Source organism: Eumetopias jubatus, unplaced genomic scaffold (genome assembly GCF_037043125.1).
Source record: "Eumetopias jubatus isolate StellerSeaLion01/CBP00866 unplaced genomic scaffold, mEumJub1_p1.0 scaffold_9, whole genome shotgun sequence".
NCBI lineage: Eukaryota > Metazoa > Chordata > Mammalia > Carnivora > Otariidae > Eumetopias > Eumetopias jubatus.
Window position 1 is genome coordinate 54,068,847 of NW_028274815.1, and position 16,952 is coordinate 54,085,798.

Sequence of the window (16,952 nt, forward strand, 5' to 3'; positions counted from 1 at the left end):
AATGGAGGAGGGAAGAGAGTTGGTTTTCATTTCACTGGCTTTAGAGTCTTAGTCAACTCATTAACCTTTCTTGTTCCCGCTCCTTTATTTGTAAAACAGTAGTGAGGGTAAGCGATCATATCTAATGTTCTCCAAGAGTCTCTCTGAACTGTAATTAAAATTAACAAGGGAAAAAATCTTCAGCTTTTATCTCCAAGTTGAACCAAGACACTAAGCAGCTCAACAGATGAAAAAAATACACCCTACGTATATATAAATATATTTAGATCTAGATCTGAAAAGTTTCTATTAGCATATGTGGGTCACTGGCATTGGAGTAATTTCTCTTGACTACTCACTGCTCTGACCTCTCTTGAAGAGACTGACAACATGGAGGCAGCAATTTTTGACATTATTTTTGACAGTATTTGACATTTGATTATTCTTAGGAAGGTTTTGTATTTTACATTCATTCTTCTCAAGAATAGGCACATTTGGATTTTGCTTCTGGGAAGGACATAGGACATCATGGCAAGCCAATATCTTAACAATTACGAAAAAAACCCTGATAAACTGTAAAAATTATTTTTATGACAGAACTGTGGGAGCAATGAGAATTTTAGATTATCTAAAATTCCCGAGAAAAAGCCCTTCCTAGGTTATCTGACAATCACTGGTTGTTTTCTTCCCTAGAGGTCTTTGCCAATTCTTGGTGTGGGTTAAAGAATAAGATTTGAGCCATCTGGAGGAACTCTAGTTGAGGAAAGAGAAACTTGTAGAGCTTTTCATGGTCTCATGGGGTTGTCATGACAATCTGAAAACTAAAAGAACCCCAAACACAAGGCTGATTCGTCCTAAGAAATATCTGCTGAGTTCCTGGAAAGTATGAGAGGTTTAAGGTCTGTCTGAAACTTCAAAATGGTAGAATGAAATCTCTAATTCATGTCGTGTTTCAGAGATGAAGTCCCACTAGGGAGAAAGGATCTGCAACAAACACGGAACTAGTCTCCTCTCAAGAAATCTGCCAGATTTTAGGATGCATGGGTGGTAGCCTAATATCCAAAGGGAAGTTTCAGAGCTAAGAAGACAGAGACCTGCTTTTCTGTCAAAAGTCAAGACAAGTCATGCCAAAGAAATATGGACAAACCAAAAGCAGACTGAGTTTTATTAAAATAACAACATAGGTATTACTTATCCAAATCTCTGACTGGACAGAGATGACTACCCCCTATCTGCCAAACAGGGTGGGGGGGGTGGGGCTCACTGATGGAAGATAACATGCACAAAATGCAATATCTGAAATTATGAAATCTGTGGATAGGTTTATCAGCAGCCTAGACCCATGAGAAGAGAGAACTGCTGAGCTCTAAGACAAGCAAGAGCAAATATCCAATCTGAAGCACAGAGGCAAAAAAAAAAAAAAAAAAAGAATGGAAAGAATAAAACAATTTATAAGAGACAAATGGGACACAGTTGAAAGACTTAACATGGTTAATTCGAGAAGAATGAGGGAAGACATAGAATGGGGGGAACAATATCTGAGAGATGAGATAATAGCTAAGCAATCTCCTCAAACTAACAAAGACAACAACCTGCAAAAAAGCTCAGTGAACCCCAAACAGGATGAATGTCAAAAAAAATCATACCTAAACACATGTTAGTTAAACTGTTGAAAGTAAAAGCAATGAGGGGCACCTGGCTGGCTCAGTTGGTAGAACATGAGACTCTTAATCTTGGGGTCATGAGTTTGAGCCCCATGTTGAGGGTAGAGTTTACTTTAAAAAAAAAAAAAAGCAATGATAAAAATCTTAAAAATGGCCAGAGGAAAGCCATGTTAATTTCAAAGCAACAATAAGACAAACAAGTAACTTTCAACAGAAACTATGGATGCAAGAGTCAATAGAATGTCTTTAGAGTGATTAAAAAAAAAAAAAAAAAAAACAAAGATGCCAAGCTAGAATTCTACACCCAGTGAAAAGAGCCATCAAGCAATCGATCATTCAGGACATATTCAGACACATAAAAGCTGAAAGAATCCTTTCCCACAAGATTTTCACTAGCGAAATACTAAAAGAAGTTCCTAAGACTAAGAAAATGATCCCAGATGAAAGGATAAAACTTCAGAAATAAAAGAAGGCCACCCAAAATGATAAATGTGTCAATAAATATAAGAGAATGCTGATGCTTAAAATTTAAGAAAATAGCAATGCCTTACAAGTTAACATGTGTAAAGGTAAAAATTATGACAGCAATAAAGGGCAGAGGAGGAAGTAAATGACTTAAACTGATGAAAGATTACTGTTCTGTTTCAGAAGTGGTAAAAGAATCACAGTATGGTAGACTGTAATAAGTCAGTGATGCCTATTAAAATCAAATATAACTACTGAAAAAAAAGAATTTATAAATAAAAAGTTAATGGAGGAGAAAAAAATGGAATGAAATCATTTGCTCAATGCAAAAGAGGTCAGAAAAAGAATAAAGGAACAAGGAATATATGGGACAAATAGAAAACAAATAGCAAAATTGCAAAATTAAAAATATCAGTAATTGTATTAAATATAATTGACTAAACAAGCCATTGAAAAAGCAGACTATCAGGCTGGATTAAAAATAAAACCAATGGGGCGCCTGGGTGACTCAGGTGTTAAGTGTCTGCCTTCGGCTCAGCTCATGATCCCAGGGTCCTGGGATTGAGCCCCGCATCGGGCTCCCTGCTCTGCAGGAGGCCTGCTTCTCCCTCTCCCACTCCCCCTGCTTGTGTTCCCTCTCTTGGCTGTGTCTGTCTCTGTCAAATAAATAAATAAAATAAATAAAATAAAATAAATAAAACCAGTGAACCAATTATATGCCATATGTAAGAGACATGCTTTAAATATAAGGACAGAGGTTGAAAATAGAAGGATGAAAAATATTATCACACAAACACTAACCAACAGAAGCTGGAGCAGCTATATTATATCACACAAAATAGACGTTCTACTTCTGGTAATGACAGAGGAGATGTATCAGACCAAAACTCCCACAGGAAACAATTATACTCTGTTAAAAGTATAAAAACAATAATCTTAAGGAAATGGATAGCTACCAAAAGCAGGCAGAAACCAGAAGGGAGTCCACACATGGAAAAAGGGAGCAGCTCTGAGTGAGTTTTCCATTTTTAAGGCTTTTCTACTGAGGAAAGACCACAGTTGGTGCATTAAGAAAAACTGACAGAATTAAAAGAAAAAATAGACAAACCCACAATTACAGTGGAGAGTCTCACATCGTTTTCTCAGTGACTAATAGAACAACTACAGAAAAAAATCAGCAAAGATAATAAATATATGAACAACACTAAAACTATCTGCCCAAATTGACACTTACAGAACCTTATTCCCCAGATCACAGAATATATGTTTCAGTGCACCTAGCATGTCCCAACAAGAATAGACCATCTGCTGGACCAAAACCAAATCTCAATAAATTTTAAATTCTAAAAAATGTTATATGACCACATGAAACTAAATTATAAATCAATAATAACAGTATATCTAGAGCAATCCCTAAACATTTGTAAATATTAGACAAAGTAGACTTTACAGCAAGAAGCATTTTAGTGACTAAGAGGGACATGATATTCGTAAGACCAGACAACTTTTACAATTTTTAGAAATGATATCTGATCAGGTCTCTAGTTCTAATTACCAATTATTAGGAAATACAGTAGAACATACTGAATGACAATTTGGTAATGCAGTTAGCAAAATCCAGACAATCAGACACTCCTCGGAACAAATGATTGCTTTCTTCAACAAATATATTGCAAGAAAAAAAAAAGAAGAGGAACCTATTGATTAAACAACTTAAGAAGCATGGCCACCTTTTGCCATATATGGACCTTAACTGGATCCTAATTCAAAGAAAAAAAAATTTTAAAGGAAGAAAGAGAGAGAGAGAATGAAAGAAAGAAAGAAAGAAAAAGAAAGCAAGAAAGACAGAAAGAAAAAGAGAAAGGGAGAAAGAAAGGAAGAAAATGCAACTATAAGAGGATTGGGATGCCTAACAGGATCTAAATGATATTTATTTAATAAGGGTGTCATAGCATATTTTTATAGTCTTTATCTTTTAATAGTATACCCTAAGATACCCATGAATAAAATGGGATGAAAAGATACAATATCAAGGGTTTACTTCAAAATAATCTAGGCGTAGAGGTAGCAGGTAGAAGAGAGGGAAGTATAGATGAAACAATACTGGCCAAGACTTGAAAATGAGTTATGGCTTCATTGGAACTTGTTCTACATTAACCCCACTTGTGTAGATGTATAAAATTCTGCATTACAAAAGTTCCCTAAAATATTCCCTAAAAATGAAAAGGTACATGGCCATTGTGCCACGAGCTGTGAAAGGCTGTCTTATTTTATTTTATTTTTTTAAAGGGATACGGATTTTATTTATTTATTTGAGAGAGAGAATGAGAGAGAGAGAGCACATGAGAGGGGGGAGGGGCAGAGGGAGAAGCAGACTCCCTGCCGAGCAGGGAGCCCGATGCGGGACTCGATCCCTGGACTCCAGGATCATGACCTGAGCCGAAGGCAGTCGCTTAACCAACTGAGCCACCCAGGTGCCCCAAGGCTGTCTTATTTTAAAAAGATAGAGAGAGAGAGACACACACATTTGTTCTACAAGTAATCTCACTCAACATTGTTTCATTGGGATTTGGCATTTGAAGATTCTTTGGAAAATATTTGATGAATGAATAAACGGGAACAAGGAATTAGTTACTTCAAGGGGGTGTATGTGTGCAAAATTTTCCTAATTAATAATGATACTGAGTACTTTTTCATAAGTTTATTCACCTTAAGGAAATTCACCATTTCCTCTGTACAGGTCACTAAGAGAAAACCAATAGCAATTCGTAAGTCTTCTTTCTGTATTCTGGATATATGCCTACTGTCAGTTATGTGGTTGCAATTTTTTTTTCTCACCCTGTAGTTTATCTTCACTCTCCTAAATAGTGTCTACTGATGTATAAAAAAATCTTAATTTTAATGTAGTCAAATAATTAAATGTTTTCCATATTAGTTATTGCTTTTTATATCTTGTCCTAAAAAACAATTCCTAGTCTGGGATCATGAAATAATATTCTTATACATATCTTTAAAGCTTTATTGTTTTTTTTCCTTTCACATTTAGTTCTACGATCCATCTGGAATCCAGTTTTTGACTATGGTATGAAATAGGGTTCTAATTTTCCTTCTCCAGATAGATACCCTTACCTCAATAAAATTAATTTTAAAAATTCATACTTTTACCAATGCCTGCAGTGCCCCTTTTTCATGAATATGTCACCTGTATATGCCTAAGTCTACAAGATGTTTTGCTGGAATGAAACATAGCAATTTTCAAATAATTTTTTTTTTAAAGATTTTTTAAAATTTATTTATTTGACAGAGAGAGACACAGCGAGAGAGGGAACACAAGCAGGGGGGAGTGGGAGAGGGAGAAGCAGGCTTCCTGCTGAGCAGGGAGCCGGATGTGGGGCTCGATCCCAGCACCCTGGGATCATGACCTGAGCCGAAGGCAGACACTTAACGACTGAGCCACCCAGGTGCCCCCTCACTTTTATTTTTTGCTCCCTGCTGTGATTCCGATGGTTGACCAGGTTTGGAAACCGTTGGCCTGCTGCTCAGCCGAGTGTGGAGGCCAAGCCAGGTATAGAAGCACCTCAGCTGCTAGAAACAAGAGACAGAACTGTTTGCAGGACTGCATTCAGGATGTTTCAAGGAAGGGCAGTCTCTCTCTGACCTCTCTTTCTACAGAACCGTGTCAAGGGCAATTGAAGGGCAAACAAAAGAGAAACAGAGGGACTGGTGGGGAGATAACTGGCCTCACAGGTGTTCTGGCACAAGGTAGGGCTTTTTTCTTTTTTCGATTTTTCTTTCCAAGCTCAGAAGATTATCCTGCCTTCTTACTGAAAACCGCAATCATAGAAATAGTGACAACTTCAAATAGACCAGTAGGTTCAGTAAGTTGTTCCAAATTTATCTAAGAAAGATGGCTGTCTGGAATTAAAGCTCTCTAAGATTGGAATCACTTCTTTGCTTGGTAGTTTGATTTATTTCAAGTTTATTCATTCATTGAACAAAGTTGCTGATACAAGGATAAAACAGTCCTTGCTGTCAAGAAACTCAGTGTCTAGAGGAGATGCCATTCCAGTAAAGAAACAAACACAATCTCGTAGGATAAATTCTACTGTGCTTGATACAGACAGGCAAAAGATTCTATGAAAGGAAAAAGGAGAAAGCGCTCTTCTTTTAGGATCAAATTTCATGTGTTGGCAAGAATGGCAGAGTGGTAAGAGTTGAGGAAAGCAGAGATAACATCCTGAATTGATTTATGTCACACTAAGGAGTATGGGTAGAATGTAAAAGGGATAGCATCGACAGCTTTTCAGTTAACTGATTTGCATTTTAGAAAGTTAGAAATGAGGAACAATTTCAGGCATTTACAAGGTTAACTCAACAGTTTGTAATTATCTAAAAGAAACATTATAATCTTATGTAATAACAAAATGAAAACCTACTATCTATGGAAGTTTAAGGCCTAAAAGGCTTGAAGTGAGAAGTTGCCTGCAATTTCTTCTGAATATACAACAGAGACTGAGAAAAGGAGGACAACGTAACATTTCAGGCGTACATACCTATAACAGGATGCTCCATAGGGACATTCAGGTCGGTCATCAGCCTCATCTTGACACATGACTTGTACACCTCCATAATCACTATCACCAGGGTGACTGAAGTGTTGGAAATGAACAGGATTCTTCCTATGAGGGTGGCAAATATACTGTCAGAAAAAATAATTAATAGGGTATACTAGAGTTCTAGATATACTACAAAAAATAATTAATAAGATAGAGCAGGAAACCAAGCGATACACATCTAATTATTCCAGAAATTGAACCAATGTGTTACATTGTTAAAAATAAAGCTCATGACATCTGGTGGGTACAGAACCCTCATGGTAGCAAAATAAAAGCATCATGGTGATTCAAAAGCACAATTAGAAAAATATAAAGGAAAAGCACAAGTATAGTAAGATGCCTTAAACACAACTTAACAATTCTCTTGAGAGTTATATTATATACTACAACTATTTATGAGGCCATCTTTCTAATATATAAATAAGACATGAAATAAGGAGACATTCAGGTCTGGGTGATTCAGTTCTCAAGTCTGGATTCCCTAGTTCATGTCCTTGCATTAATCAGTTTGTCTACATATGAAACATTTCATTCCCCCACTGTATCTGGAAAGCCTCTAGCAAGATTTGCAGGACTGAATACTGAGAAAGTGTAAACAAGTAGAAACATAATAAAGCTCTTAACCTCTAGGCCAATGCGTTTTACTAGGCTTTTAATACACATATGCTACATAGCTACCTGCTAGGGTAATAACGGAATTCTGCGCTACCTGTAATTTCGTTTTACCTGTAGCAGTTTGCCCCGTACATGCAAGATGTCCTCCTGACCTTGTTTTCTTCAGAACCTTGTGCAACTGAGGCAGTTGCCTTTGCAGGCAAAGTTTCAAGACTGGAGAGATCAGAGCTGGACTCAGGAGGAGATCCTTGAGACTCCTCATGGAAGGACTTGTCCTGGGCACTCAAGTGACTCTCAGAACAGCTCATCTCCTCGCCTTCTTTACTTTGTGTTCCTTTCACAATACTTTTATGTTCAGGAATCTTCCCAAGTTCCTCTATTGGGATTTCATTTCTCTGTATATTAGCCTTCATATCATTCACCTCTGCATTACTTAACGAGATTGCAGAACATGACTTTGGCATTGCCTACAAAGACAAATCAGAAAAAAGATATTAAAAATAAATGGAATATGTTTTAAAAGAAATATGTAAACTTAAGCAAAAAGGTGTGAAACTACAAGATTCATTCAATATGTATATTTTTAAAACTTTAAGATTCACATTTTAAAGTTATTAAAAATGCCATTTTCCATATCTGTAATTTGGTAACTTTAAAACCATCTACAGCTATTAGAAAAGGAATATACAGGCGCGCCTGGCTAGCTCAGTCAGAAGGGCATGTGACTCTTGATCTTGGGGCTGAGAATTCAAGCCCCATGTTGGGCGTAGAGATTACTTTAAAAAAAGAAAATCTTTAAAAAAGAGAAGAAAATAAGAAAAAAAAATATATAGCTGTATCAAACCTTTACAATCACAACAAACATTCACTGAAAAAGAACCAGAAAAATACAAATGAAACATAAGCGAATACAACTTGCTTCCATTTGAATATAATCTTTCCCCAAAAAACTACTAATCTTTTAAACTTCCCATTCAATGTGTCATGCTCTTAACTTGCACTGTCTTTATAATTTGTTACTGTAATACTTTATTTCTACTCTCTAAATATAATCATGACTTTTTCCCTTTAGCTGAATGGTAAAATTGCTCCTCCCTCACACAGAAAAACTTGGATGAAGCTGTGCTATGACTAACTCAGAAAATAAATATGATTCCTTTGAAGTGGTTTGAATAAAAGTTTCATTTTAACCAAAAAGGTGTTTTGAACCAAGTAAACATTCTCATTAGCACTGCAGAACCTTTTTAATCTGTACTTACCACCAGGACAAATAGTGAGCCTAGTCGTATCCTATTAAAAATGATTTCCTAATTAGTTAACTTCCTGTGGAGTGGAAACACAGCTCAGATAAACCTCAGTCCTCCTGGTAACCACTACTAGGATGTGCTGACAACATAACAGGTATATGTGAAGGTTTAAATGGGGGGAGCGGAGAGGAATTGGAGGGGGAGATGAACTATGAGAGACTATGGACTCCGAGAAACAAACTGAGGGTTCTAGAGGGGAGGGGGGTGGGGGAATGGGTTAGCCTGGTGATGGGTATTAAGGAGGGCACGTACTGCATGGAGCACTGGGTGTTATACGAAAACAATGAATCGTGAATCTCTACATCAAAAACTAATGATGTATTGTATGGTGACTAACATAATAAAATTAAATTAAAAAAAAACATTTTTCAACGGAGGACGCGTATATGCTGGCTGCCATCTGGAGAAAGCTAGTGTTGATATCACTTAATATCCAATGGTTCACATTTCCTGAGAAGATACTAATTAGCATGACTTCTTTGGGACTCATTACTTAAATGTTTTGATAGTCTTTTCTTTTTTATTTTTTTTAAAGATTTGTTTATTTATTTGAGAGTGAGAGAACATGTGCAGGGGTAGGGGGTAGGGTCAGAAGGAGAGGGAGAAGCAGACTCCCTGCTGAGCAGGGAGCCCAAAGTGGGGCTCAATCCCAGGACCCCAAGATCATGACCTGAGCCGAAGGCAGACGCTTAGCCAATTGAGCGACCCAGGTGCCCCTGATAGTCTTTTCTTTTTTAAAAAACATAGTACATAACTTTAAAAGGCTATCCAAACTGCTAAAGACCTTGCAAAAGGAACCTAGTTCTTACCATGTTTCTTGTATAGTAATAAACAACCGATGGGAAAAGCAATTTGGCTACCTCTTGGAGCTAACCCTCAGCTGGTGGTATTCATGCCACACCTCTCTAAAACACATACTTTTTTTCTCCCGAGCTGCTCAATTACACACCAATCTCATCTCCCTCCACTATAGGACCAACTGACACATGCCAGGGACTGGAACTCTGGGGTGGGAATGGGGCAATCCTGACCCACCTCCCCTCTTGGCAAGTCCCCACTGGGTCAACTCACCAATTTTCTTTTTCCCTGTTTAGGTAGAAACAGGGCAGGTTAGCAATCGCTTGGCTAAGCAAATGTCCAATAAAATGCCAGTCTCTTGTTCCTGTTGGCATCTGTAAACTCCACAGTGAATTGTCTTAGAGTGCCTCTCTCTTGGTTTTAAAAAGACAGAACATAACATCTCCCCACAAACAGAGCACTCCCCCAAACCTTAAAATCTTCTGGCCTCTCAGGTTTCTTTATACAAAGCTTGGGGGTAGGAATGGTGAACGCTTCTTATACTTTTCAATAACGCTTCTTATACTTTTCCCTCACAGGGAAAGGCTTGACTCTCACTGCTGGGGGGTCCTTTCAATCATGAGATATTATAATTAGTACTTTTGTCCCCAGCTTTGGGCCTCAGTAGCAGTTTTGGGATGATAGGGTAAAAAAAAATCCCACTCAACATACTGTCAATTATTATAGGAAAAAAAGGGACACAACTAGGGAAACAGTTAAATAAATAAGAATCCATTCTTACCAAGAAACACTATGCAAAGGTTGAAAATGAATAGATCTCTCTCTTAAGAATTTTTTTAATTAAACAAGAATTTTACATACACACACACACACACACACACACACACACAATGATTCCAGTTAGCTTTAAAAAAAAAAAATCCCTGTCTACCTATGTGTGTATTTACTTGTATAAATTCAAACAAAGGGGCGCCTGGGTGGCTCAGTTGGTTAAGCGACTGCCTTCGGCTCAGGTCATGATCCTGGAGTCCCGGGATCGAGTCCCGCATCGGGCTCCCCGCTCGGCGGGGAGCCTGCTTCTCCCTCGGACCCTCCCCCCTCTCAGGTACACTCTCTCTCTCTCTCATTCTCGCTCTCTCAAATAAATAAATAAATCTTTGAAAAAAATTCAAACAAACAGGTTTAGAAGGATACAAACCAAAATATTAGTAAGGCCAATGGGATTGAAGGATAAGGCAAATCAAGATTTCCACTTTATACTCCACATGCTCTAACATTGTATTTTTTGATAACAGCATGCATTTTTTTGCCATTTAAAAAATAGAAAATAGAACAAAGAAAATAAAAGGTAAGACATGTTTAACATTATTTCAACTCCCTCTACTGTTAATCTTCACACTAATTTATTCTAAAAGAGAAAGGAATGATAAAGTCACAGATATCAATACTGTGGATCAGGTGTTCTCAAATATATTTTAAGAGGCACAAAAGCTGGAATTCATAATGTCCTTTATGGAACTTCATGAAATATTGATACTCAGTAGACCCTTGGCATTCAAGAATTTAACATTCATGGTTTCAATTATTTATAAAGGATCCCAAAAATCCATTACATGCAGTAATTTCTAAGTTTGCTGAGACATAAATTTGTCCTGTGCCAATTACAAAGCTCATGAGCCAGAGCAAGTCACTGAACTGGCAAGTGAGGGAACAGAAAAGATGGAAAGTGCTGTGTACTTGGAAGAGGCAGGAGAAAGGCAGAGAGGTCCATATTTTATAAGCACCTACACTGCTTAGATGAAAAGGTGAAGAATGAAATGTGGGAGGCTGAAGATTCATGTTAGAGAAAATGGGGTTCTCTGTACTATAAAAATATATGCTAGGGGCCTCAGGGATCAAGGAGCATGGAGCTGGTGTAAGGTGACCTTGGTGCCTGGCAATGGCTGGAATGTACTATTAAGATTATTAAATTGTCTGTTAACTTGCCCAGCAAGCCCTCCCCTGCCCTTCAACCATCTGAAGTTTGTTTTTTTAAAGATTTTATTTATTTGACAGACAGAGAGACAGCTAGAGAGGGAACACAAGCAGGGGGAGCGGGAGAGGGAGAAGCAGGCTTCCCGTGGAGCAGGGAGCCCGATGCGGGGCTCGATCCCAGGACCCTGGGATCATGACCTGAGCCGAAGGCAGACGCTTAATGACTGAGCCACCCAGGCGCCCCAACCATCTGAAGTTTTAATGTACTACAAGGGACAGGCTACAGAACTTCTGCCCAATACAAGTTCACTGAGGTAATCTGCCATCCCTGGAAAGAATGTCTGTACTAGTAAGTTGCCTTAAAGGTCCTGCATTAGTCTCATTAGCACCCACCTACTAAGGATTAAAAAATCCCAACCTCCAGCCCCATCTTCACTCTTGAGCTTCAAACTTACAGTCAACCACTAACTAGACATTTCTTCCTCAATATCCGACGCACCTCAAACTCAAAATGTGAAAACTGAAGTCCTCCCCCTGTATTCTGTACCAAAGTTTCTGCCAACGTAGCTTCTCCATTCATTCTGGCCAGGAACTTGGAAGTCTACCTTTCACTCCTTCTTTTCCCTCATTCTGCTCAGATCCAAGCACTCAGTCCTGCAGTTTTGTTTCTTAAATATTTCTCTTACCCGATGCCTCTGTGCCATCCTCAATGCCACCACCCTGGGTCAGACTCTCTTTATGTCTCGCCTGAGATGTCCTCATTTCCTCTTATTCCCCTGTCGTTTATTTTGTTCTCTTTCGATCTCTCCTCTAAGGAGCTTCCAGGATTATCCCTGTGGCCAAAATCCTTTCAAAGTCCCCCCTCTATGACTGGTTCCCCACTGCCAGCTCCATCCTCACCTGGCTTTACAGCACGAATTCTAAGAACAAGAGTTCCCAGCGGGCTCCTGGAGCTCCTCCGCTCCTGCACCTGCTGCCCATCTACCTGGGTGGATTCCTACTTCAACCTCTTTTGCACCTGGTTCACGCCTACTGCTCTTCTGTTAAGATGCAGCTCAGATCAGTTGAGGATCCCTTCCCTAGGAGTTGCCTTAGGCAGCCCCCAAAGCCCCCAGAAAAATCAGTGTGGTGTCAACATTATTTCACCATTCTGAATCATGTCCCCCACAGGACTATGAGCTCCTAATCAGCTATCTCTTATTCACGTTTTATCCCAGATTCTAGCACACTGTCTTGCATGTAACAGAAAGACTGCTTAGTGTAATGATTATTAGAATGGTCTTTGAAGTAAAAAAATCATATCTTGAATATTAGTTTAGCCATTTCCTAACTTTGACTTTGAACAAGCTGATTCCAACTTTCAGAGTCTCAGGTCTCTTGATCAGTAAACTGGGGATATTATCAATCAACTTTCCAGGATTTTCTAAAAATTAAATGAAATAAGTATATCTTAGTTGTGCCTCTAGCCCATAATAAGAGCTCAATAAATGGGTGTGTGTGTGTGTGTTTAAGTCGTTTTAGTTAATAGCATTATCAATGCCATTATATCACTACTACTTGCTTAATGAACGCATGCTGAATAAATGAATGAATGAAAAGATGTTTCTGTGGAGCTGATGAGAGCCTTGCCATAAACGGTATCAAGTGGCCAATCAGAAAAGCAAAGGGTACAGGATTCTTTGATGTAGTAAACCAATACTGTGGAGCTCTGGGGAATACAGCCTTACTTAAGAGATGGCTGTGCAATAAGTTATAGTCTTCATCTCCCCTGCTATTTTCATAAAGGAATATGAGTAAGACTTCACAGCAGGCATGTGTATAGAGAGAAATGAGATACCTAGCAGCCAGCACACTCACATCAGCAATTATTAGCACAACTGCATATACATACAGTACAGGCAGCAAAACTGGAAATGGCTCTCACTGCCAAAGCCTCCACCTCCATATACTCCTCTACTCTAAATGCACTGCTTGCAAGTTTGCTTCCAAATAATACAACTATACTAGAACTCTCTTCTTCGCCCTCTTTTTTTTTTTTTTTTTGGAGAGAGAGAGAGAGTATGCGTGTATGTGTGTGTGTGTGGGAGTTGGGGAGGGGGGAGAAGTGGGGAGAGGGAGTGGGAGAGAAAGAATCCTAAGCAGGCTCCACGCCCAGCCCAAAGCCCTACGCTGGGCTTGATCCCACGACTATGAGATCATGACCTGAGCCAAAATCAAGAGTTGGATGCTTAACCTACTGAGCCACCCAGGCGCCCCTAAAGAACATTTTCAGTACCTCCTCCTCAATATGCTGTTAGTCATTAGGTTCTGTTAATTCTATCTCCAAAATGTCTCTCTTATCCCTCTACTTCTTTCTGGTCCCAGTGCCACCGTCTAGCTCAGGCCTTCATTCCCTGAGGCCTCCCAGGGCAGCTTCTTAGGCAGTTCCTGCCTCCATCTTACATATGGTGGCTACAGGCATCTTCCTGGCCACTTATTCTCCTTCTCAAAACCCTTCATGGGGCGCCTGGGTGGCTCAGTCGTTAAGCATCTGCCTTCGGCTTGGGTCATGATCCCAGAGTCCTGGGATCGAGCCCCACATCAGGCTCCCTGCTCTGCGGGAAGCCTGCTTCTCCCTCTCCTGCTCCCCCTGCTTGTGTTCCCTCTCTGGCTGTCTCTCTCTCTGTCAAATAAAAAAAAATTAAAAAAAACCAAAAACCTTCGGGCGCCTGGGTGGCTCAGTTGGTTAAGCAACTGCCTTCAGCTCAGGTCATGATCCAGGAGTCCCGGAATCAAGTCCCACATCGGGCACCCTGCTCAGCGGGGAGTCTGCTTCTCCCTCTGACCCTCCCCCCTCTCATGCTCTCTCTCTCTCTCTCATTCTCTCTCTCAAATAAATAAATAAAATCTTAAAAAAAAAAAACCTTCAAAAAGTCTCTGAGGCCATAAAGTACAGTCCTGATTTCTGTATAGTCTGGCATCAAGTGCCATCCTGAGTTGATCCCCAGTCTCTTGCAGTAGCTTCCTCCCCTTGTCTCACCCACCCACATCCATACACACGCCCATGCAAGCGTGCACATGACACTCCAGTGCAGATGTACATCCATGGGCCACATACACTTTCCTGCCTCTATGCCTCCGCTCACACTGTGCTGCTCACTGACAGTTCTCCTCCTCATTAACCCTGTTTGCTAGCATGCCAGCCATCTTTCAACACCTAACACAAAAATCTCCTTCAAAGTGATTAAATAAGCATCTTTCCCCTCCCCTCAAAGACACACCTTCCACCAAACAATAATGTAATATAAACAGCCAACCAAGGTATCTAGGGTGCTTGAGACAATGAAGATACTCTCAAAATACCACCCCTCCCCCAACCAGCTTCCAGGAAAAAAACCACCTTTTTGGTAATGCCTTAAAAACTTTATTGAACACCTGGACCTTTTGATATTCTGGATGACTTAAAAAAAACAAACAAACAAACAAAAAAACTTTCTGAATAACCCTGATCGCAGTCTTTAAGTTGGAAGAAAAAAAATGATATATCCAAACAACAAACAGGGGTACATGACTCTCTACAATCAGTTGTTTAGATTCATACTTCCTGAGATAAACATTTGCTAAATTATTGGTTTTGCCAAATAAATCACTATAGCACCCTGATAAGGCAGAATAGCCTTTATCTTCAGGATATTCTGAATTGGGTATTTTTCTCCTCTTTATATCTCTTTAATATCTTACCGCCCGAATGGACTTCTGGGCTGCCCAGGGTTAACTAGCTAAGACTCCCACTGTGACTTAGGGACTCATGACCCCTGTAGCTAGAACTAGAGGTCAAGATCATTCCACCTGCCATATCACCTACTACAATCAGTCCCAAGGCTCAAATAAGGGCATATTAATATAAGTACCCAAAGACTTAAATGTGAAATTTAGATTTGGGTCAGACAAATATGGGGGGTTGGAAATGGAGGTAAGATTACATTATTACAAATTGTTAGCTTCATATGCCACCTTCTACAATGTCTAGTCAAGCCTATCAAAACAGAAAAGATTAACTTTCCAAGATGGCAGAGTAGGAGACCTTAGTTCCATGCTCATGGATTGGAAGGACAAATATTGTAAAAATGTCTATGCTCCCTAGAGCAATCTATACATTCAGTGCAATCCCTATCAAAATATCATCAACTTTTTTCACAGAGCTGGAACAAATAATCCTAAAATTTGTATGGAACGAGAAAAGACCCTGAATAGTGCCAAAGGAATGTTGAAAAAGAAAACCAAAGCTGGTAGCATCACAATTCTGGACTTCAAGCTCCATTACAAAGCTTTAATCATCAAGACAGTACAGTACTAGCACAAAAACAGACACATAGATCAATGGAACAGAACAGAGAACCCAGAAATGGTCCCTCAACTCTATGGTCAACTAATCTTCAATAAAGCAGGAAAGAATATCCAATGGAAAAAAGACAGTCTCTTCAACAAATGGTGTTGGGAAAATTGGACAGCCACATGCAGAAGAATGAAACTGGACCATTTACTTACACCACACACAAAAACAGACTCAAAATGGATGACCTCATGATCTCAGCCACAGCAACTTCTTGCTAGACATGTCTCCAAAGGCAAGGAAAACAAAGGCAAAAAAAAACTATTGGGACTTCATCAAAATAAAAAGCTTTTGCACAGCAAAGGAAACAGTCGACAAAACCAAAAGACAACCAACAGAATGGGAGAAGATATTTGCAAATGTCTTATCAGATAAAAGGCTAGTATCCAAAATCTATAAAGAACTTATCAAACTCAACACCCAAAGAACAAATAATCCAATCAAGAAATGGGCAGAAGACATGAACAGACATTTCTCCAAAGAAGACATAGAAATAATGGCCAACAGACACATGAAAAAATGCTCAACATCACTGGGCATCAGGAAATACAAATAAAAACTACAATGAGATATCACCTCACACCAGTCAGAATGGCTAAAATTAACAAGTCAGGAAATGACAGATGTTGGCGAGGATGCTGAGAAAGGAGAACCATCCTACACTGTTGGTGGGAATGCAAGCTGGTGCAGCTACTCTGGAAAAGAGTATGGAGGTTCCTCAAAAGTTAAATATAGAGCTACCCTATGACCCAGCACTTAAACTACTGGGTATTTACCCCAAAGATACAGATGTAGTGAAACGAAGGGGCACCTGCACCCCAATGTTTATAGCAGCAATGTCCACAATAGCCAAACTATGGAAAGAGCCCAGATGTCCATCAACAGATCAAGGGATAAAGAAGATGTGTCACACACACACACACACACACACACAATGTAATACTACTCAACCATTAAAAAAAATGAAATCTTGCCATTTCCAACAATGTGGATGGAACAAGAAGGTATTATGCTAAGCGAAATAAGTCAATCAGAGAAAGACAATTATATGCTCTCACTCATATGTGGAATTTAAGAAACAAAACAGAGGATCATGGGGAAGGGAGGGAAAAACAAAAGATGAGATCAGAAAGGGAAACAAACCATAAGAAAGTCTTTTTTT

The 16,952-nt window shown here is 39.2% G+C and overlaps 1 protein-coding gene across 2 annotated transcripts in view; it reads right to left on the reverse strand.

The window, feature by feature from the left end:
* The window catches only part of APLF (aprataxin and PNKP like factor), an 88,027-nt gene that overhangs the window by 22,905 nt on the left and 48,170 nt on the right, over window positions 1–16,952 (reverse strand). For both annotated transcript variants that reach the window (XM_028116343.2, XM_088026198.1), the window contains 2 exons: window positions 7,451–7,806; window positions 6,662–6,787 (listed from right to left, as the gene is read on the reverse strand). In XM_028116343.2, the coding sequence (XP_027972144.2) occupies window positions 6,662–6,787; window positions 7,451–7,806 (482 nt within the window). The remainder of the gene's footprint in view (window positions 1–6,661; window positions 6,788–7,450; window positions 7,807–16,952) is intronic.